This window comes from Pan troglodytes, chromosome 13 (assembly GCF_028858775.2).
Source record: "Pan troglodytes isolate AG18354 chromosome 13, NHGRI_mPanTro3-v2.0_pri, whole genome shotgun sequence".
Classification (NCBI taxonomy): Eukaryota; Metazoa; Chordata; class Mammalia; order Primates; family Hominidae; genus Pan; species Pan troglodytes.
The window spans coordinates 24,832,696-24,851,535 of NC_072411.2; the positions used below are offsets into that span (position 1 = coordinate 24,832,696).

General features: G+C 36.8%; 1 protein-coding gene across 1 annotated transcript in view; it reads left to right on the plus strand.

Moving 5' to 3' along the window:
* Window positions 1-18,840, plus strand: part of CNTNAP5 (contactin associated protein family member 5) — an 876,147-nt gene that overhangs the window by 179,064 nt on the left and 678,243 nt on the right. Inside the window, exon 2 of the mRNA XM_016949649.3 lies at window positions 10,828-10,932. Within this exon, the coding sequence (XP_016805138.3) occupies window positions 10,828-10,932 (105 nt within the window). The remainder of the gene's footprint in view (window positions 1-10,827; window positions 10,933-18,840) is intronic.

Sequence of the window (18,840 nt, forward strand, 5' to 3'; positions counted from 1 at the left end):
TTGAATGAAATTCAAACATTTTCTCCAGCCAGCTGTCCCAACCTGCCTCATCCCTTGAAAAGTTATATGAGGTCCATGCTTTCTGTTCCCTTTAAGAGTCACCAGGTTATGTATCAGATAGCATGATACATGATGCCTGGGACACTGTACTTAAAAAATATTTGTTGAATATAAGAAAAATGTGATAAAACCTAAAAAGTATACTATGTTTGGTCTTGGAGCATAAGTAATGCATAAACAACACAGCTCTTGGTACAGAATTATCCTACATATTCTGAACAGATGATAAAGAAAGTGCTAAAAACCGTGTGGATGGAAACATTTTAAAATATATAGTAGATAGTCCTGGGAATATCATTTTTCAAGGACAGTAGTTGGAACTGGAGATGATCCACTTAGAAAGCAGTAACAGATGAAGGCAACTTAAATTCATCTATTTATCTGCCTATCATCGATTTAGATATTTTACATGAATTGTCTCTTTTTGTTCTCACAACAAGCCTGTGTATAGTTATCATCCCCATTACATGTAGAGAAAACTGAGATTAATTAACTTCCCAAAGGACACATAATTAGTAAGTTGCAGAGTCAGGATCTGAATTCAGACTGGTCTGGTCTCTTTGCAAATATACTACAGTCTCCAACACACACACACACACACACATAAGCAACCACATTATGATCTTGTAGGACCACTCCTTCTGTCTCTGGGCTGCCATTATTTTCTCATCTACATACACCAGTAAAGGTCAATGTTTGTTCAAATTATCAGTACACGTTTAACCCATCCACTTCTAAATGTTTGGCATTGACCCCATTGGTTGTGCTATTAGCCAGCTGGCCAGTACTCAACTCAAGCCTATCTTTCTAATCAGGCATTTTCCTAAGTTCCAGTGAGCAGAATGAGAATACAGAGATGTTCATTTTATTTTAGAATCATTATGCCTAGACCCATGCAAGATGAAAAAGGTTTATGAATGTGTATGGATTGATTGAGCTACACTTTAAGATCATGGTTTCCTGAGCAACGAGGATTTTCAGTGTAATTTAGAAACACTCAATGCAGGATCATGATTAGCTGTTGGAAGTTTAGCCCCATTGTATTCAAAAAAGAGTAGATATCTAGTGAGAAAGACAACGTTCTAGAAGAGAAACTCTCAATTCTGATAACTACTCAATGAACAGAAATACTGTCTTTACAAATTCTTTAGTTGCCTCCTTTCCCTCATTTTAATATTCAATGCCTAATCATCTGGACAATGACCTTTTTAAAATATAAAGACATCATCTCTACTTTTAATTTGAAAAAAGTTCTACCTTCCATATTTTTTCTTTTTCCCAATCTTATCATTCAGTACCATCCAATTCATTCATTTATGTAGCTTTTCTTCAGAACCAATAAATTCCGAGCATAATTTGGCACTACTTTGTAATGATGTGTGTGTGTGTGCTGTGAGAAGTGTTAATAGATGGGGAGGAGGGAAAAGGGGTTTATAGAAGCAGAGTGAAATTTGTGGAAACTTTTCAAGTAGGAAACATTATATTTTTTCAAAGATTTGTGTTTTTTCTTATGAGTCTCCTATAAAACCCACCAAACTATTCCAGCCACCACTCTTAGCTTCTCCTATTCCAGAAACTTCTAATTTTTTTGGTTTATGAATTTTACCTGTTACACTCAATATTATAAAAGGTTGAATAGCTTTCTAATTAAGCTATGACACATTATTCATAACCTTAAAAGTTTAATAGCTTTACCGTATTTGATTTTAAACACTGTCAGAGTGATGCCTTTGGAGGCACAGTCCTCGACTTCTGATAAAGCCGATCCTAACAACAGGTCACTTACTCCTGAACTTGGTCTTACGTTTTGATTATTTGACCAACTTTCAGTACCACCAATGATTTCCTTAACTTAGGCTTGGCTAGGACCTACCATGTGTAGATAAATCTTTTTTTTTTTTTTTTTTTTTTGAGATGGAGTCTTGCTCTGTCACCCAGGCTAGAGTGCAATGGCGCTATCTCTGCTCACTGCGAGCTCCGCCTGCCGGATTCACGCCATTCTCCTGCCTCAGCCTCCCGAGTAGCTGGGACTACAGGCGACTGGCACCACGCCCGGCTAATTTTTTGTATTTTTAGTAGAGACCGGGTTTCACCGTGTTAGCCAGGATGGTCTCGATCTCCCAACCTCGTGATCCGCCCGCCTTGGCCTCCCAAAGTGCTGGGATTACAGGCGTGAGCCACCACTCCCGGCCCATGTGTACATAATTCTGCTCTTTCATCCTCATGATGCCACCCCTGGAAGCCAAGCTCAAGGCTGGCATACCTTGTAAGTATTTTTGAAAGCAACATATTAAAAATGGGGTTTTTAAAAAGATGGCTTAATGGGACTAGAGCTGGGTACTACTTGGCTCTCTCAGTGAGAAAACTAATGGAAAAGACCATTGCAAAAATCATAACATAATATTTGGATAGTCAGAACTAGAATCAAATCGTGAGAAAGAGAAAATAAATAAGTGGAAAACTGAGAGATCATCCCAAGAGAAAACAACAATTCAACAGGATAGAACTTGTGTCTTTCATCCTTTAACTCAACAAAGAAGTATTGACTAATTTATGTAGTCTCAAATACTAAATACCAGGGCAAAAAAAGAAATCTGTCCAGCCTGACCCTTTATATTTGCAATCATTAGCTCATTATATTTGTCACATATGAGGGGCTCAGTTGTAAACAACATAGCTCTTGGTACAGAATTACCAACATTTGTTGCATTAGATTAAGTCACTGGTAAATTAGATTTAGAGCATGAAAGTGAAAAGAATAAAGCAAAACAGTCTGTTGTAAAAAAAATTTCTAACCTGAGAATCAAAACATAACAAAAAAAAATCAGTGGCAACATCAAAAATAACAAAAACACTGCTTTCCTCTCAGCTGTAATCTGAGAAGAAATCAATTTAGGGAAGGGTATTTCAGAGCTGTTGAGTTTGGGCTCATTGTGGGGCATCCGTGTGCAGATGCTCTTGAAATTCAAGAAGGAAAGAGCTATATTCCTACAAAATTGTCAAATAGAGAGAGGTCTGCCGTCATTTTAGAGTTTAGAAGCAGGTTTCAACTCAGGTTTTGTGCAGTCACTTTGACCTTGGTTCAAAGCCCAGTTTAGATATTGCAGAGACTCTGAAATGGACAAAAAAAATGTATAGAGTCCTCATCCTTGGAATAAGGTGATGGTCTCCCCGTTGCAGCTGTTGCACTGACTGTGAGCAACTCAGAAAGCTGCACCAGGAGGCTCCCAAGGAGTCAGGCCTGCTGCTGCTACCTTGTTATGCTTATGGGGTTTACGATGATGTCCTCCCAGCAAGCCACTTACAAGCAGGAAATTAGTAACTCCAAATAAAATATGTCCTAAAATCGTACATAGAATTGCTTTAAAAGCCTGGAAAGAATCCCAGAGCCCTCTTGTTAGCCCTGGACAGGACTAACCCCCTCTTCTGGGTGTTCCCGCAGTCTGCTCCGGCCCCTTCACCAGTCACTATTGCAGTGCAGGGAGTGGTGCTGTGTTTATCTCCACCACGTTTGATGAATTTGCGATAATTACTTTTACTCTCTGCAAAGCCTGACAGAAATTTTGACACCTAGTATGTGCTCAATTAAATTGTGTTGATGAAACAAATGAACAATAACCCGTGCCGTTATAAAGTTGAGGAATCTGAAATACAGGGAAGTGAAAAAGAGAGCACATTACTAGTGCAGGCAGAAGGCTCAGGACTCCTGGATCCCAGACCAATGATCTTTTGCATGTAATTGCTCATGAACATAAGGAGCTTATTTCAAAAAATGTATGGATTATCTTTCAGTCCAAAGTAAATGATTGCTTTCTGGAGCTCAGGGTCCATGTATTTGACTTTATTCTGTCTTCTCACAGCAAGAAGCACAACCATGAGTATTTAGCAGATGATCAAAAAGCAAGTTCTGCATCAATCTGGAAATGAATGTCAGGATAGAGGAGACTCGGCCTTCCTTTCACGACTGATTTTAGAAAGCTGTATTTTTGGTCTACTAATTATGAAGTAATGTATCTTTTAGGGTTTCATCGTGAAGAATGGGGGCAGGGTCAGATTCAAGAGTAATATTATAGTATTTATTTTTGTTATTTTCTAAGTGAAATTATAGGTAACAAGGGGAAAAATAATTGAAGCAAAAGGCATGAGTTGTCATGTCTAAGCACTGTTGTAGGCACTCCACAGAATGTATGTTTTATATCTTTTAAACAAAGTAGGCTATTAAGTGTGCAATGCTAAGAGGAATTTTATCTCACCTATAAATACAAGTGAATCTTTTAAGCTCCAAATCCCCACATACAGACAATTTACCGTGGTAATCAAGACGATGCACACAATTGAACTTCAGTACCATCTGTAACTCTATTGGTATTTTAATAATAATGAATAAAAATATACATTGGCAACAAAAAATGTTACTCGAAGTAGAATCATTTTAAAGAGTCAATGATAATTTCTCAATAGCTGTGTAAATATATTTACTTAGAATTCTCTGTTGTGCCTTTACCTTGTAATTAATATGAAAGAAGACCTTCAGTATTTAACTGTATACATATATTGAAGAACATATTATCCCCTCTTCTTTGAATTGGAAATATCAAACAAAATGCTTGTCCATGCAAATATTAATAAGGAAATGAATGTTTCTTTTATTTTTCTCTTCTTACCTTTTTTCTTTTGCCTTTTTTCTGTTTGTTTGACTTCTGCCCCCTGGGTGGGTAGGGTTTATCTAGGGGAGAGTATTGAAGATGAATAGAAGAAAGGCAAAAAAAAAAAAAAAAAAAAAAAAAGAAGAGAAATTCAAATTATCCTGAAAGTTATAAACTACTCTTCATCAATGTTTTTCTGTTGTCCAGGAAATAAAATAATGTCTTTCACTTTGCAGAAAAAAGATCATCCATTATAACAGTTGTTATAAATAATACTACTACTAATGGTTACCTGACTTCTGCAAAGGTGCCAGAAAACTGGACTAGGGTCACCTACAAACAGTAAGGAAACCTGAATTTTGCTTCCAGCTGGTCAAATAATTAACTGAATAATCTTGTTCAGTCCTGTCATCTCCCTAAGCTCCCCCCAAACCCTTATATATAAAGTGAAAGGCTTGGAACCTATAATTTCAGAAGTTCCTCCTGGTTCAGAAATCCTCTTAAATCTGTGAATGTAAAGCAAAGTTACGCAAACAGGACTGGGAGTATTTAAACAGCTACTGGATGGAAAGAGCTAAGGTGCTTTTGGTTATACCCACAGAAGTAGATTTTTATCTGGGGGGATGATGGGAGCTAGTGGTGGCCTTTACATTATAAAGAAAAGGAGTACAGATGACAGCAAAGTTATTTATTGAAGAAAAATGGGGAATCAAAAATATATATGAAAAAGGATTTGCATTTTAAAAATAGACTTTTATTGCATCAGAGTTTTTTTTTAAGTTTAAAAAATTCTTTTTTTTTAAATTATTATTATACTTTAAGTTTCAGGGTACATGTGCACAACGTGCGGGTTTGTTACATATGTATACATGTGCCATGTTGGTGTGCTGCTCCCATTAACTCATCATTTAGCATTAGGTATATCTCCTAATGCTATTCCTCCCACCTCCTCCCACCCCACAACAGTCCCCGGTGTGTGATGTTCCCCTTCCTTTGTCCATGTGTTCTCATTGTTCAATTCCCACCTATGAGTGAGAACATGCGGTGTTTGGTTTTTTGTCCTTGCGATAATTTGCTGAGAATGATAGTTTCCAGCTTCATCCATGTCCCTACAAAGGACATGAACTCATCATTTTTTATGGCTGCCTAGTATTCCAGGGTGTATATGTGCCACATTTTCTTAATCCAGTCTATCATTGATGGACATTTGAGTTGGTTCCAAGTCTTTGTTATTGTGAATAGTGCCGCAATAAACATACATGTGCATGTGTCTTTATAGCAGCATGATTTATAATCCTTTGGGTATATACCCAGTAATGGGATGGCTGGGTCAAATGGTATTTCTAGTTCTAGATCCCTGAGGAATTGCCACACCAACTTCCACAATGGTTAAACTAGTTTACGGTCCCACCAACAGTGTAAAAGTGTTCCTATCAGAGTTTTGCTATAACTCTTTTAGAGAAAAAACCCATGAAAAAGCTTTTAAAGATCTCATTTTGAAAATACTAGGCCAATGCATCTGTGAAATTTGGTTCATTCTTGGAAAGTGATTCCTGGGAAATCAATATAGTCTATCCCAAGTTGTGTGTCCCATTGGAAGTGAGTATGAGAGAAGCCTTTCAGTCTCTCATTATATTTTTTTTTCTTAAAATTCAAATACCTATCTTCAGACCCCAGTTTCTTCACCCCTTCTTCTTTTCTACATTAAACGCTAATGAATATTCACATACACTTTTGGAGGAACAGAGTGATGGACTCAGCATTGTTCAGACACACTGTTAGAAGTCTGAGATGCATGTGGAGCCTGAAATTGAAGGAGAGCACAGGTTTGCTTATTGAAGGCTGCAGGAGCATTGAGGGAGATAACATGTTCTTTCCTTGCTCCCCAGCCATGTGCTTGGGGTAGTACTGACCCAGTCTCCACAATGCTGCAGACCTGCAGAGGAGAGAACGAAGGTGCAATGTCATCTTTATGCAGGCTCGTGCCTTCACCCATTTTATTACCCCTCCACTTCACCTTATCCTGTTCATCTGGCCAGTTGTAAACCTTTAATGTGAATGAGCTATTTATGATACCAATTTGTGGGCAAGTTTTGTGGAAGAGAAAAAAGATCCCAGAAATAACATCATTAAAATATTTGCTCTCAAATGTAGCAGATATTACTGGGCAATTCATATACTGCTTCCTATTCTCATTACGGGCTTTATACTTAAAAGGGGACATTTTCCCATCTATTCTTATTCCATCTTTAAAATGACTCTATGGCTGGATATGATGAAAATGACTCTTTATTTTGCAGACAGTGAAAATAAAACTTAGTATACCTGAATGTATTATCTGGAATCATCCAATCAAGAGAAGAAACAAATCTAGGAAAAAGGAATCTCCAAGCTCTAACCCTCAATATGCTTTCCACTAATGCAGCCTATCACAAATCACAAAACAAAACAAACAAGTTTTATTGTTCTCATTTACGCTAGATCATTCTTCCTTTGCTTTAAGAATCTGATACATATTTTAAAAAATACAGACATTTGAATTTAGAATGGTTCTATCATCAAACCCTTAACCTGTTTATGCTTGAGGTTGCAATTTTTTGAATTTTTGCAATCAGACCCTGGCGATAACCTTGAGCAGTAGGATATAGATAACTCCCACATGCTTAGCGTTCCAATAATGGAACATTAGGCAAAAATAGGCTTCAATTCCCGTTTACTAGGCTAATTTCATAAGAGACTTGCTCTCTCTTCAACGTAAGCAAGGTTGCCAAAGTGGTTCATGTGAGATAGAAGTGACAGAGGAAAAGATTTATCTGCTTTTGGGGGCAGGGAGTGATTTCTTCCTTTTAGATTTGAGATTTTTCCATTCTTATTACTTTTAGGGACAGGAGATCAAAAGTTCAGATATGTTTCCCAAAAAGCCACTGTTCAAATGCATAGGGTCTATGAGGAAAGGGCTGCTGAAAAATCTTCCTTGGATCTTTCCATTAGCATAAATCTATGGATTGACTAATTTCCAAAGTGGAACAACTGTCCCTAGAAACTGAGATACAAGGCAGACATCTTTCAGAGGGGAAAACGGACAGTAGGGAATGGCAGTTATTGCCACAAGTTAGTGGGCTCTGGAAGCTTAGTTCTCCTGGAGGTCAGCACCTTATGATGGAGGGGATTGCACAGGTCTGGAAGAACAAAACTTATCACTTGCCTGAGAGTCTGGACTGATAGATACCAATTTTACTGGTTCACTGTGATCATAGTGAAAGTCTCCTAAATTTCCTCATCAGTTTATTAATTTGTTTACATCTCTATATTTCTCAATGGCCTCGGAGCTCCTTGAGGTCTAGACTTTATTTTACCCAAACCTATCCTGATTGCCTCTCTGAGAATATGCACAAAATGAGACTTTATAAATATTGGTTGGACTGAATTAATTTGAAATGATTAGGTTACTTCTATTCCATGATCATTTTAACAATTTATATATGAATGCAAAGATTACCAAAAAAGAAAAAGAAGAGAAAAATAAATTCCAGAGTTGTTTCTTGAGCAATGTATGATTGAGTTGACTTGAAACATATACAGGGATACAGTTAATTCTGCTACAACACAATATATGCATTTGTAAAAATGGCTTGCTAATTGTACAATAAAAATTTTATAAGAAAAGATTTAGGGGAGAAGTAGGGTTAGGAGTACAATACTCAAAAATTTCATCAGTCACACATAAGACTATAAAAACCTAATAAAATAGTAGCAGAGTTGTATACATGCTCAGTGTCTAATAAATACATAACTACTATATACAATAGCTATAATACTTTATGTTAAAAAGAGCTACAACTTTCCAGTGGAAGTGGGTGTCAGAAAAGCTGTGATTTCTTGTTAAGTAGTGGAGAGAGTGTTACCTGAAATAGGAGGATGGTTATATCTACACATCTGGATGGATGAGGCTTAGAAGGCTTCTCTGAATGTAGATACCGTATTGATGCTTAAGACCTATATATGTGTTTGTGTGTGTGTGGTTTGTATTTTTCTATGGGGCTCACTTTTTTTCCACATTCATCTGATGCTTCTTGATGACAAAACAGGCATACGTACATGCAAGATCTGCATTATGTTGAATATAATTTAATAAGTGATTATTATATATTGTTTTCTAATATATAAATAATGCAACAAATACGTGACTTTAAACAAGTGCTTTGAGGTATGTATGCACCTTCTGTCACCTGTATCTTCTGCCAGAGGTAAAATGGTAGTGATCTGCTTTCTGTTCACCAAATGACCATAACTGCCGAGAAACCATATCTGCGATTTTTATGTTATTCTTCTTCAGTGAGGATCTGGCTCGGTTTTGTATTTGTCAAATACCTCAAAATATTTTTCAACATTTGTATTTGGGAAAAACTCAAAATACACTTTGCCAGTTGATTTTTTAATACACTTAATGAACAATAATTTAATCCTTGTGTTTCTAATTAATTTTTCTGCAATTAGTTAAAATACTGCTCTCTAAGAATTTGCTGAATAAACAAGCTTAATACTATGTAAATGTTCTTTAAAAAAAAAAAGAAATCAAACCAATTCTTCCTGAGAGCGTTTACTACCATGAAGTTTACCTTCAAACTAAACGGCACATTTTAAATTTGTTTTGAGTGAGGAATGTCTAGATTTCATGAAGTCATTGTTCAATGTCCTATGAAATTAAATGTGTACAAGACAAAAAATAGGAAAAGAATATTGGTAATAGTATACTGACTAATTGGCTGGTAGATTGACTGCTCGATCCTGCCTCCCATTCTTTCCTTTCTTATTTCATTAGCTCACGATCCCATTCTTTCAACAAACCTTTATCAAAGGCTTGTTATGTACCAGATTCTCTGCTAGGGTCCCACAAAATGTGTGTCACCCAATGGAAAATACAAACAGATAAGTGAATTATTACAAAAAATTTAGATGACCAATTGTCTTAGACCATTTTGTATTGCTATAACAGAATGCCTGAGACTGAGCAATTTATAAGGAACAGAAATTTATTGGTTTACAGTTCTAAAGGCTGGGAAGTTGAATATCAAGGTTCTGGTATCTGGTGAGAGCTCTCTTGTTGCATCATCATATGGCAGAAGACAAGAGAATGAGAGAGAGAACCCACTCCTGAAAGCTCTTTTATTAAAGCTGTAAACCTAAGCCAATGAGGGTGGAGCCCTCACAGCCTAATCATCTCTGAAAGGCCCCAACATTTAATATTGTTACAATGACATTAGATCTCATCATGAGTTTTGGAAATGACAAAAATTCCAACCATGGCAACAATATACTAAGAGTGAAGAGCAGTTCCTTTCCATGAGATTGGATGGTCAGGATATCAGTGTCAACCCGGAGGGGTATATCTACCTTGTCAAGACAAGCATCTTTGCTCATGGCCCCACCCTGTCCCACATTTGGGCCTCATCAAAGAATCCTTAGAAAGAATACTTTCCACATTTAGGATAGGTTGGAAGGATAGCTGTTGAAGTAAATACCAGATTCAGAATATACAAGATCTAGGACTATTCACTACTGCTTCATGGAATAGAAATAAGTTCTTAGAATAAGTAAATTGTTTTCTGAAGACTTTCACACAACTGGGAATAAGATATTTTAAGTTATCCTACTCCTCTAGACACAATTATTACGGGAGCTCTTAGGAACTGAAGATGGGAGAGTAGTCAAACAATGTTTCCCTCTTTTAATCATCTCGCTTCTTATAGAATAATCTTGATGGCAATAATTTGAGGCTTTGCTCAAGTGGCTTATTGAAGAAATGTAGCTAGTTGGGTTTTTGAGTCAGACAAATCTGGGTGACAATTCTGGCTGCGCTATTTTCTAGCATTGAGACCTTGGACAATCTGCTTGACATTTTTGAACTTAATTTTCCTCATCTGTGAAAGAAAGCTGGACCTGTCCTTCAGGGGTGCTGTGAGGAGTAGATGCAGTAACACATGGAAACCGGGAGTACCTGACCTTGTTCAGAGCAGGTGGTTAATAAATGATGGTAGTTAATTTCTCAACTTCTCTTTTTATGGAATGTTTCTTGCTAATAGAATCTGGTCTCTCTCCCTCTGTCCTCCTATCATTATAGACAACTGTGATGATCCACTAGCATCCCTGCTCTCTCCAATGGCTTTTTCCAGTTCCTCAGACCTCACTGGCACTCACAGCCCAGCTCAACTCAACTGGAGAGTTGGTAAGTAGGCTGACTGAAATCCTAATGCCAAGCACTAAATAATTACGTGGTGGGTAGGTGAAGGAAAGTGAGCACTCTCAGACACTGAAATCATGTCCAATGGCCGTCTTCAGGAAAATATTTACGAGGAGAGGAGTGAAAATCTAATGTAAGCATACTTCCATAGCATAATAGTCATTCAAAGTATGCTGACTTGTGTTCACCCAAATCACAATATCCTTTTTTGATTATCACAAGAGGTCTTTGTGAAAATTACTTTATAAAAAGCATTTGCTTTATTTTTATATTTCCATAGCTAACATAGATATAAAACATGTTTTATAATAAAATATTTATAATGAATGTTTATTAAATTTTCTTTCAATAAGTTTAATTTTACTTGAAAATTAATATTGCTGATTTTTAAAATACAAAATACTATTAATTGAAAGTAAGAAAATATAAATAATCTGTTATTCTACCAGCTAGAAATAACTGTAGTTAAGTATATGGTGTTTATCTTTAACATCTGTGTGAAGTAAGAGCACCTCCTTAACTAATCTCTCATATGAAATGTTGTTAACAAATATGATGTTGGATATCTAGGCAGATACGTCTTAGTCAGATTTGGATGTTGACTTTTCTAATGCATAGATACATAGGTAGATAAATACTGCAAAAGAGATTTGAATTATTTCAATTTTTAAGGACTTTTAGGTATCTGATAGTATCTTAATATCTACTAAATATTATAAACTTTTCCTAGGTCAAGAAAAGCGTGTATGCAATTTAAAGAGAGCTACGGGTCTATTAGAGTTTATATTATTTAATTTTGAGTGTATTTTCCATTGATATCTTAAGTAGGTTACATTAGCAGGTTTTTGCAATATTGAACCATCTTTGCATTCTGGAATAAGTTCTAATTGGTCGTTGTGTGTTTTTTTTTTTTACACGCTAACTAATTTAATTTGTTAACACTTTAATTTATAATTTTAATCTCCATTATTAGTGAGATTGATTTATAGTTTTTGCTTGTATGTTTGTTTCCTGTTTGTCTTGTACTTCATTTCACCAGTTTTCTATTAAAATGGGATTCATAATTTAAAAGTTAGCAAGTGTCACTGGTTTGTTGAGAAAGCTGTTTAAGAATAATATTCTAAAAACAAAAGAATGGCCAAAGATTCAACAGGAAAATTTCAATTAAAATTTTGTACTAATGTCCTTTGCTGAATATTCTGTGCCAAAAATTTGATTAAGCATTTTAGTTTTATTATGATATTTAGTCCTCACAAAGTTGTTGCGAGCATTATTACCTTTTACCTTCAGGTAGGGTTCCTGAGGCATCAGTTTCCCAAGACAGAAAAACTAGTCTGGGGAAATGCTTGCATTCAAACCTAGGTTATCTGAATTCAAAGTTCGTGTTTATATTCATCCCGTTAACAAATCGCTTCACTAGTACAGATTGAAAAGGGGTGTAGCAGCAAGAAAATAAAAACTAATCAATCAACCACAGTTCAAATGCGGGCTATGCCACTTAAAAACTCTCTGACTGTGCACAAGTCACTTACCTCTGCCAACCTCAGTTTTTTATCTGTAAAGTGGCCCGGGAATGTCTGCCTTGCAACATTATGTGCAGATTAAGATCAGACTTGCATATCCAAAATACCTTTCTCACAGCAGGGTAGAGAACTGAACTGGAGCAGGAAGCCCACTTTCCATTTCAGGAAGAAACACAGGTTGGCAGAATTTAACACGGTTTCCAACAGAGCTTCCAGAGAAAGGAGTTGTCTCGATCCCACCCAAATTGTGCAGCAGCAGAAAGCAATTACTACTGCCTAATAGCTCCTGAGGAGTTTCTGGGGGAAGCTGTGGGTCTGATCACAGGCCAGCTCTCTCCCTGACAGACAGATATTGAGTGAGGACAAGTGTCTTTGCTCCAACTTGTTATAATTTTTCGGCTCACCGGGGAATTTGAGTGCCTGAATCCAAGGCTAGCATAAGTGTACAGAGAGGTTCACTTTTCTTCCGTTTCCCAACAAGAGTCTAAATCAGAAAGGCCAAGCAGAAGACATAGTGATACAGTTGGGATGCACTGACCTAGAACTCATCCTCTAGTGCATATTCCAAGACTCCCAAGGGGGACAGCCTCTCCTTTACTCACCGAGGCCCACCCACGGCCCTCAGTGGGAATTAAACGCTGGCTCAGGGAGATACGGGATCAGTGGTTCTCATCCCAGGGCTGTGCATTTGAATCACCTGGAGAGCTTTGCAAGGAGCACTGCTTGAGCCCATTTTTCCTATGTTCTGAATTAATTGTCTTGGATGGGACCCAAGCAAGGATATTGATAAAGTGAAGAAACAAAAGCTTCCAGGTCATTCTAAAATGGAACAAGAGTTGCAAATTGCTACATTGGAGGAATTCATGAGTAAAAATTCCTTCTATTTGAGTCCCAGTATTTGTCAGGCATTGTTCTAGATCCTTGTCACACAGTTGGCACAAATAGGCACAAACAGTATTCATAAAGAGTTGACATGGATAATACCATTACCATACAATTACAAACTGTGATACTGATCAACAGCTAACATTTGTCATTAGTAATAATATCAACATAATTATTTTGTTAAATATGTCCAGATATGTATTTCTACTATAATAAACCATGTATATGTGATATATATGTGTATATAATATATAGAGTAAAATGTATATATATATACACACACATATGTAGTTGAATATATACAGTCAGAGTCTGTCATATACAAAGAGGTGGATATATACAGGTTTGGTTATATAAATATATTCATACATAGTAGGATGAATATATATGTTTATATAGTTGGACATAGTAACATATACATGCATATACAGTCATGTACAAATATATACATATGTGGTATACAGATATATTAAGATAAAACTTGAAAGTCATTATATTAATGCTATTAAGAACAGATTTTGTTTCATGAGTGGAAAAATATAACATTTAGAAAGTTAAGAAGAAAACTTACAATTTTTGTTTATATTGGAAATATCAGTATAAAATACTGATTTATTTTCTTCCTTTTAAGACCAAACTTATGTCCTGTCTATTCACTGACATGGCTTAGAAGCAATTATAACACTGTCTCAATGAACACTCCTTTTTAATGTGTCTTCCTTTAAAACTTATCTTTTGTTTTACAAAGAAAAAACATGCAATATATCCAAAAGAGCAAATTGTACCACATGGTTTGAAATCTCAGATGCTCTCGAATATACGTGCAGATGTAAAGGAGCATCTCTCCGGATGGTGAGATTGTGTGCCTAAGAATTACACCCTCCCTCTTCCCCTGGTTGTAAGCTGATGCCTGGCAGCGCACAACTAAAAATTATAACACCACTATATTGAGAACTTCCCATGAGCCCTCAATGTTCTGAGCCCTTAAGGTACACCAATTCTATACTCACAGCTACCCTTTATGTAGATGTCATTGTGATCTCTGATTCATAGGTGACACAGAGAGGAAAGCAATGGCCATGCCAGGCTTTCACCCAAGTGATCTGAATCTGTGTGGTGCTATTGGCCAAAGCACCACAACACTATCCTGCCCAGAGAGCCAGAATAACTTCAGTGTTTTAGACAGGGAAAGCTGTGTGTCATTTTTATTAGTTCACTTACTTCCCTCCCTCCTATGTGATTGAAGTATAATTGACAAATAAAACTGTATACATTTACAGTGTACGAAATGATGATTTGATAGGTATACATTTTGAAATAATTACCACAATCAAATTAGCTAACACATCCATCACCTCATGTAGTTATCCTTTTCTTTGTTTTGTAGTGAGAACACAAGACCTACTCTCAGCAAAAGTCAAGCATACAATAGAGTATTATTAACTATAGTCACCATGCTGTACAATTATATTCAGAGAATGTATTCATATTAGAAGTGCAAGTTTGTACCTTGATCAACATCTCTCCATTTTCTTCACACCCCAGTCCCTCGCAACCACTGTTCCACTCTCTGCTTCTCTGAGTTCAACATTTTTCAGATTCCTCATATAAGTGAGATAATGCAGTATTTGTCTTTCTGTGCCTGGATCATTTCACTTAATACAATGCCCACTAGGCTCATCTATGATGTTGCAAGTGGCAGGTTTTCTTTTTTATGGATGAATAATATTCCATTGTATAAATGCCACAATTTTTTTATCCCTTTATTGATCAAGAAACACTTAGGTCGCTTCCGTATCTTGGCTGCTATGACTAATGCTGCAATGAACGTTGGATTGCAGATATCTCGTTCAGATACTGATTTCATTTCCTTCAGATATATACAAAGTAGTTGTATTACTGGATTTTATGGTAGTTTCTTTTTTTTTTAGAAACCTCCATACCGTTTCTTATAACTATACTAATTTACATTCCCAACAACAGTGTAAAAGAGTTCTGTTTTCTTCACCTCCTCACCAACACTTATCTCCTTCTTTATAAGAGCCATCCTAATGGGTGTGAGGTGACGTCTCATTGTGGTTTTGATTTCTATTTTCCTGATGATTAGCGGTGTTGAGCATCTTTCTGTGTGCCTGTTGGCCATTTGTATGCCTTGTTTGGAAAAACATCAATTTAGTCTTTTGCCCATTTTTAAATTGGGTTATTTGTTTTTTTGCTACTGAGTTGTACTTGTTCTTTAAATGTTTGGGTATTAACCCCTTATGAGATATTCGGTTTGCAAATATTTTCTCCAATTTGATAGGTTGCCTTTTAATTTTTTTAATTCTTTTTCTTTTTTGTACAGAAGGTTTTTAGTTTGATATAGTCCCACTTGCTCATTTTTGTCTTTGTTGTCTGTGCTTTAGATATCTTAGCCCATTTCAGTTTCTTATATAAGAATAGCTAAAACTGGGTAATTTACAAAGAAAAGAAATTTATTTCTTACAGTGATAGAAGTTGAGAAGTCCAAGGTCAAGGGGGGCAGATTTGGTCAGGGTCCTCTTGCTTATGGGGATTCTGCAGAGTCTCGAGACAGCCCAGGGCATCACATAGCAAGGTGCCTGAGTGCTCTAACATGGTAGCTCAGGTCCCTCTCCTTCATCTTATAAAGCCACCAGTCCCATTCCCATGACAACCCATTAATCCATTAAACCATTAATCCATTAATTAGTAAATGGATTAATCTATTCATGAGGTCAGAATACTCATGAGCTAATCAATCACCTGTTACGGGCTGCACCTCTCAATACTGCCACATTGGAGATTAAGTTTCCACATGAGTTTCACAGGACAAACGTTCAAGTTATAGCAGTGTCATATCCAAAAAAGTATCATTTACTTTGGAAAGCAATGAGCAATCACTCTGAGTGTGCTGGGCATTTCTCCACTCTGCCTTGTTCAATACACTGAGCCATATTTTATAATATTCTGCCTCAACACTTCAACTTCCAGCATGTTCTCCTCCCTAACAGATTTGCTAATAGATGCAGTCACAATGGTCTGCTTTATGCAGTCACAATGGTCTGCTTTATATAGCCTCATTCTATTCTCTCTTCCAAGAGGGTATGGTGAACCTGCCTCCTTCAGATCTACCACTCAACACCAAATCCCTGCCCCTTCTAAATGTCCAAACACCAGATTTTACACACACACTCCCTCTCTCCCTCACATACACACTCACAAACACAAACAGGTGTTCAGAAAAAGAGTAGGTACTAAGATATACATGCATTATTTTAATTCCCAGGGAATAGTTTAAAATAAGTAAGTAATAAATACTTGTCAAAGTATAATTTTCAATAAGTTAAAAACATAGCTCTCATACAAATATAAACTCATAGGTCTTATACAAATATAAACTCAGCACATCGTGTGTATGTGTGTGTGTGTGTGTGTGTGTATTAAACTTATTAAGGCAGGAACCAGTAAAATGGTAAAGGTAATTCAAAGAGTATTTTTTGGGAACTGCGTATTCAGAGACATTTGGTGAGGGTGGGGGGAGGCGGAAGAAAATAATATTGGAATAAAATTGCTAGGTAGATACAAAATTAGTTAATGTATGTATTAGTCAAGATTCTCCAGAGAAACAGAACCAACGGGATATATATATATACATACACATACACACACACACGCACACAAATACATATACACACACACACACATATACACATATATATGAAATCATTTATTATGAAAATGGGCTCACATGATTATGGAGGCCAAGAAGTCCCAGGATATGCTGTCTGTAAGCTGGAGAAGAGGGAGGCTGGTGGTGTAATTCAGTCTGAGTCCAAAGATCTGAGAACTGGGGGAACCAGTGGTGTGACCCTCCATCTGAGGCCCAAGGTCTGAGAAATTAACGAACCACTGGTATCAGTCCCAGAGCCCAAGGACCCAAGAACCTGGAATTCTGATGTCCAGGAAGAAAAGAAGATGAATATTCCAGCCCCAGGAGAGAGAGAGAAAATTCACCTTTCCTCTGCCTTTTTGTTCTATCTGGTCCCTCAATGGATTGGATGGTGCCTGCTCACATTGGTGAGGGTGAATATTTCTACTGATTCAAATGCCAATATTTTCCATAAACACCCTCACAGATATAACCAAAAATAACACTTTACCAGCTGCCTGGATATCCCTTAACCCAGTCAACTTGACACCTAATAGTAACCATCACAATGTCTTACAGGGTTATAAAACTTGGGGGTTATACCTTCTCTATTGGACACACATTTATAAGTTAGCATGTGACAACTTCACAGTATCTAAGCTCTGATCACCCAGGAACTAGCCAAACCAAATGACACGTGCATTTTTCTGGAAAATTAAATAATTGTTAAATGGATTTGCTTCAAATTGTTCCAGGAGGATACTGAAAGATCATACTATATTTTCTTATGATTTCAAAGCTTTAGATAGTGTTTTCTTAACACATTTATTCATTGGTTCATTTATTACAGTAATTAGTGAATTTCTTCTACTCTACACCATTCAGCCTTCCAACACTCTTGTCAAGGAACATCCTGGTATCCCACTGGGTATCCCACTCAAGATGAAATTTAAATTGTAAAACCCATGACCTTCAGAGCATCAAATCCCCCTCAAAAGGATAGAATGTCCTCAATAATATACTTGTACCTCATCACTGCTGAACTATTTCACACTGATGAGCTCCCCTGCAAGTTTTTGGGCACCACTGAAAATTGCTGAGTCCCTTGATGATTATATAAAACCTTGGCAAACATTGAACATAAAGGACTAGGGAACACTTTACCCCTACGTGTGCTCAGAACTCAGGTAGACTCATGTCTGCCCTATACCCAGGAAGAAAGTGTGCGTAACTGATCAGTTTGCCATAGCAGAAAAGACCAACTCAAACATTGAAATAAAGACTAAAGGAAAAATGTGCTGGGCAAATGTTAACCTATGAGCTCCCCCAACCCTAGGTAAACCAAGTTTAATGAGTTCCATCAATAACAAACTAATTTTTCTGAGAGAAAACACACCCTTGGAAACAGCTGTTGGGCTGTAGGTATTGTTGTGCCCATCAAGGTCTGGGCTATCTGGCACATGAGGAGGGGATTAATAGTTAAAGCTCAACTATAATAGTCTCCATGCTGCTATCTCATCGATAGAAGGGATTTGCCAAATAGAATTTTTGTTCTCTCACTTCCACAAACACTTCAGCCTTCATCTCATCACACACACAAAAAATGAAAAGCAAGGAAGAGAACTAATTACTTTTGGAAAAAAGAAAAAAAAAACACAACAAAATACATTAAATTGGAGGTCAGATCACCATTAACTTAGGCTGCCAACTCAATCTATATAATTGTGGCTTAGGACGGATCAGTCTTTGTCAAATATGATTTGTTTTGTGGCAAGAAAGCTTTTGATCTGGGCATTAGAGTCAGCTGAGCTTCAGAGAAACACTTACTGTCAGCAG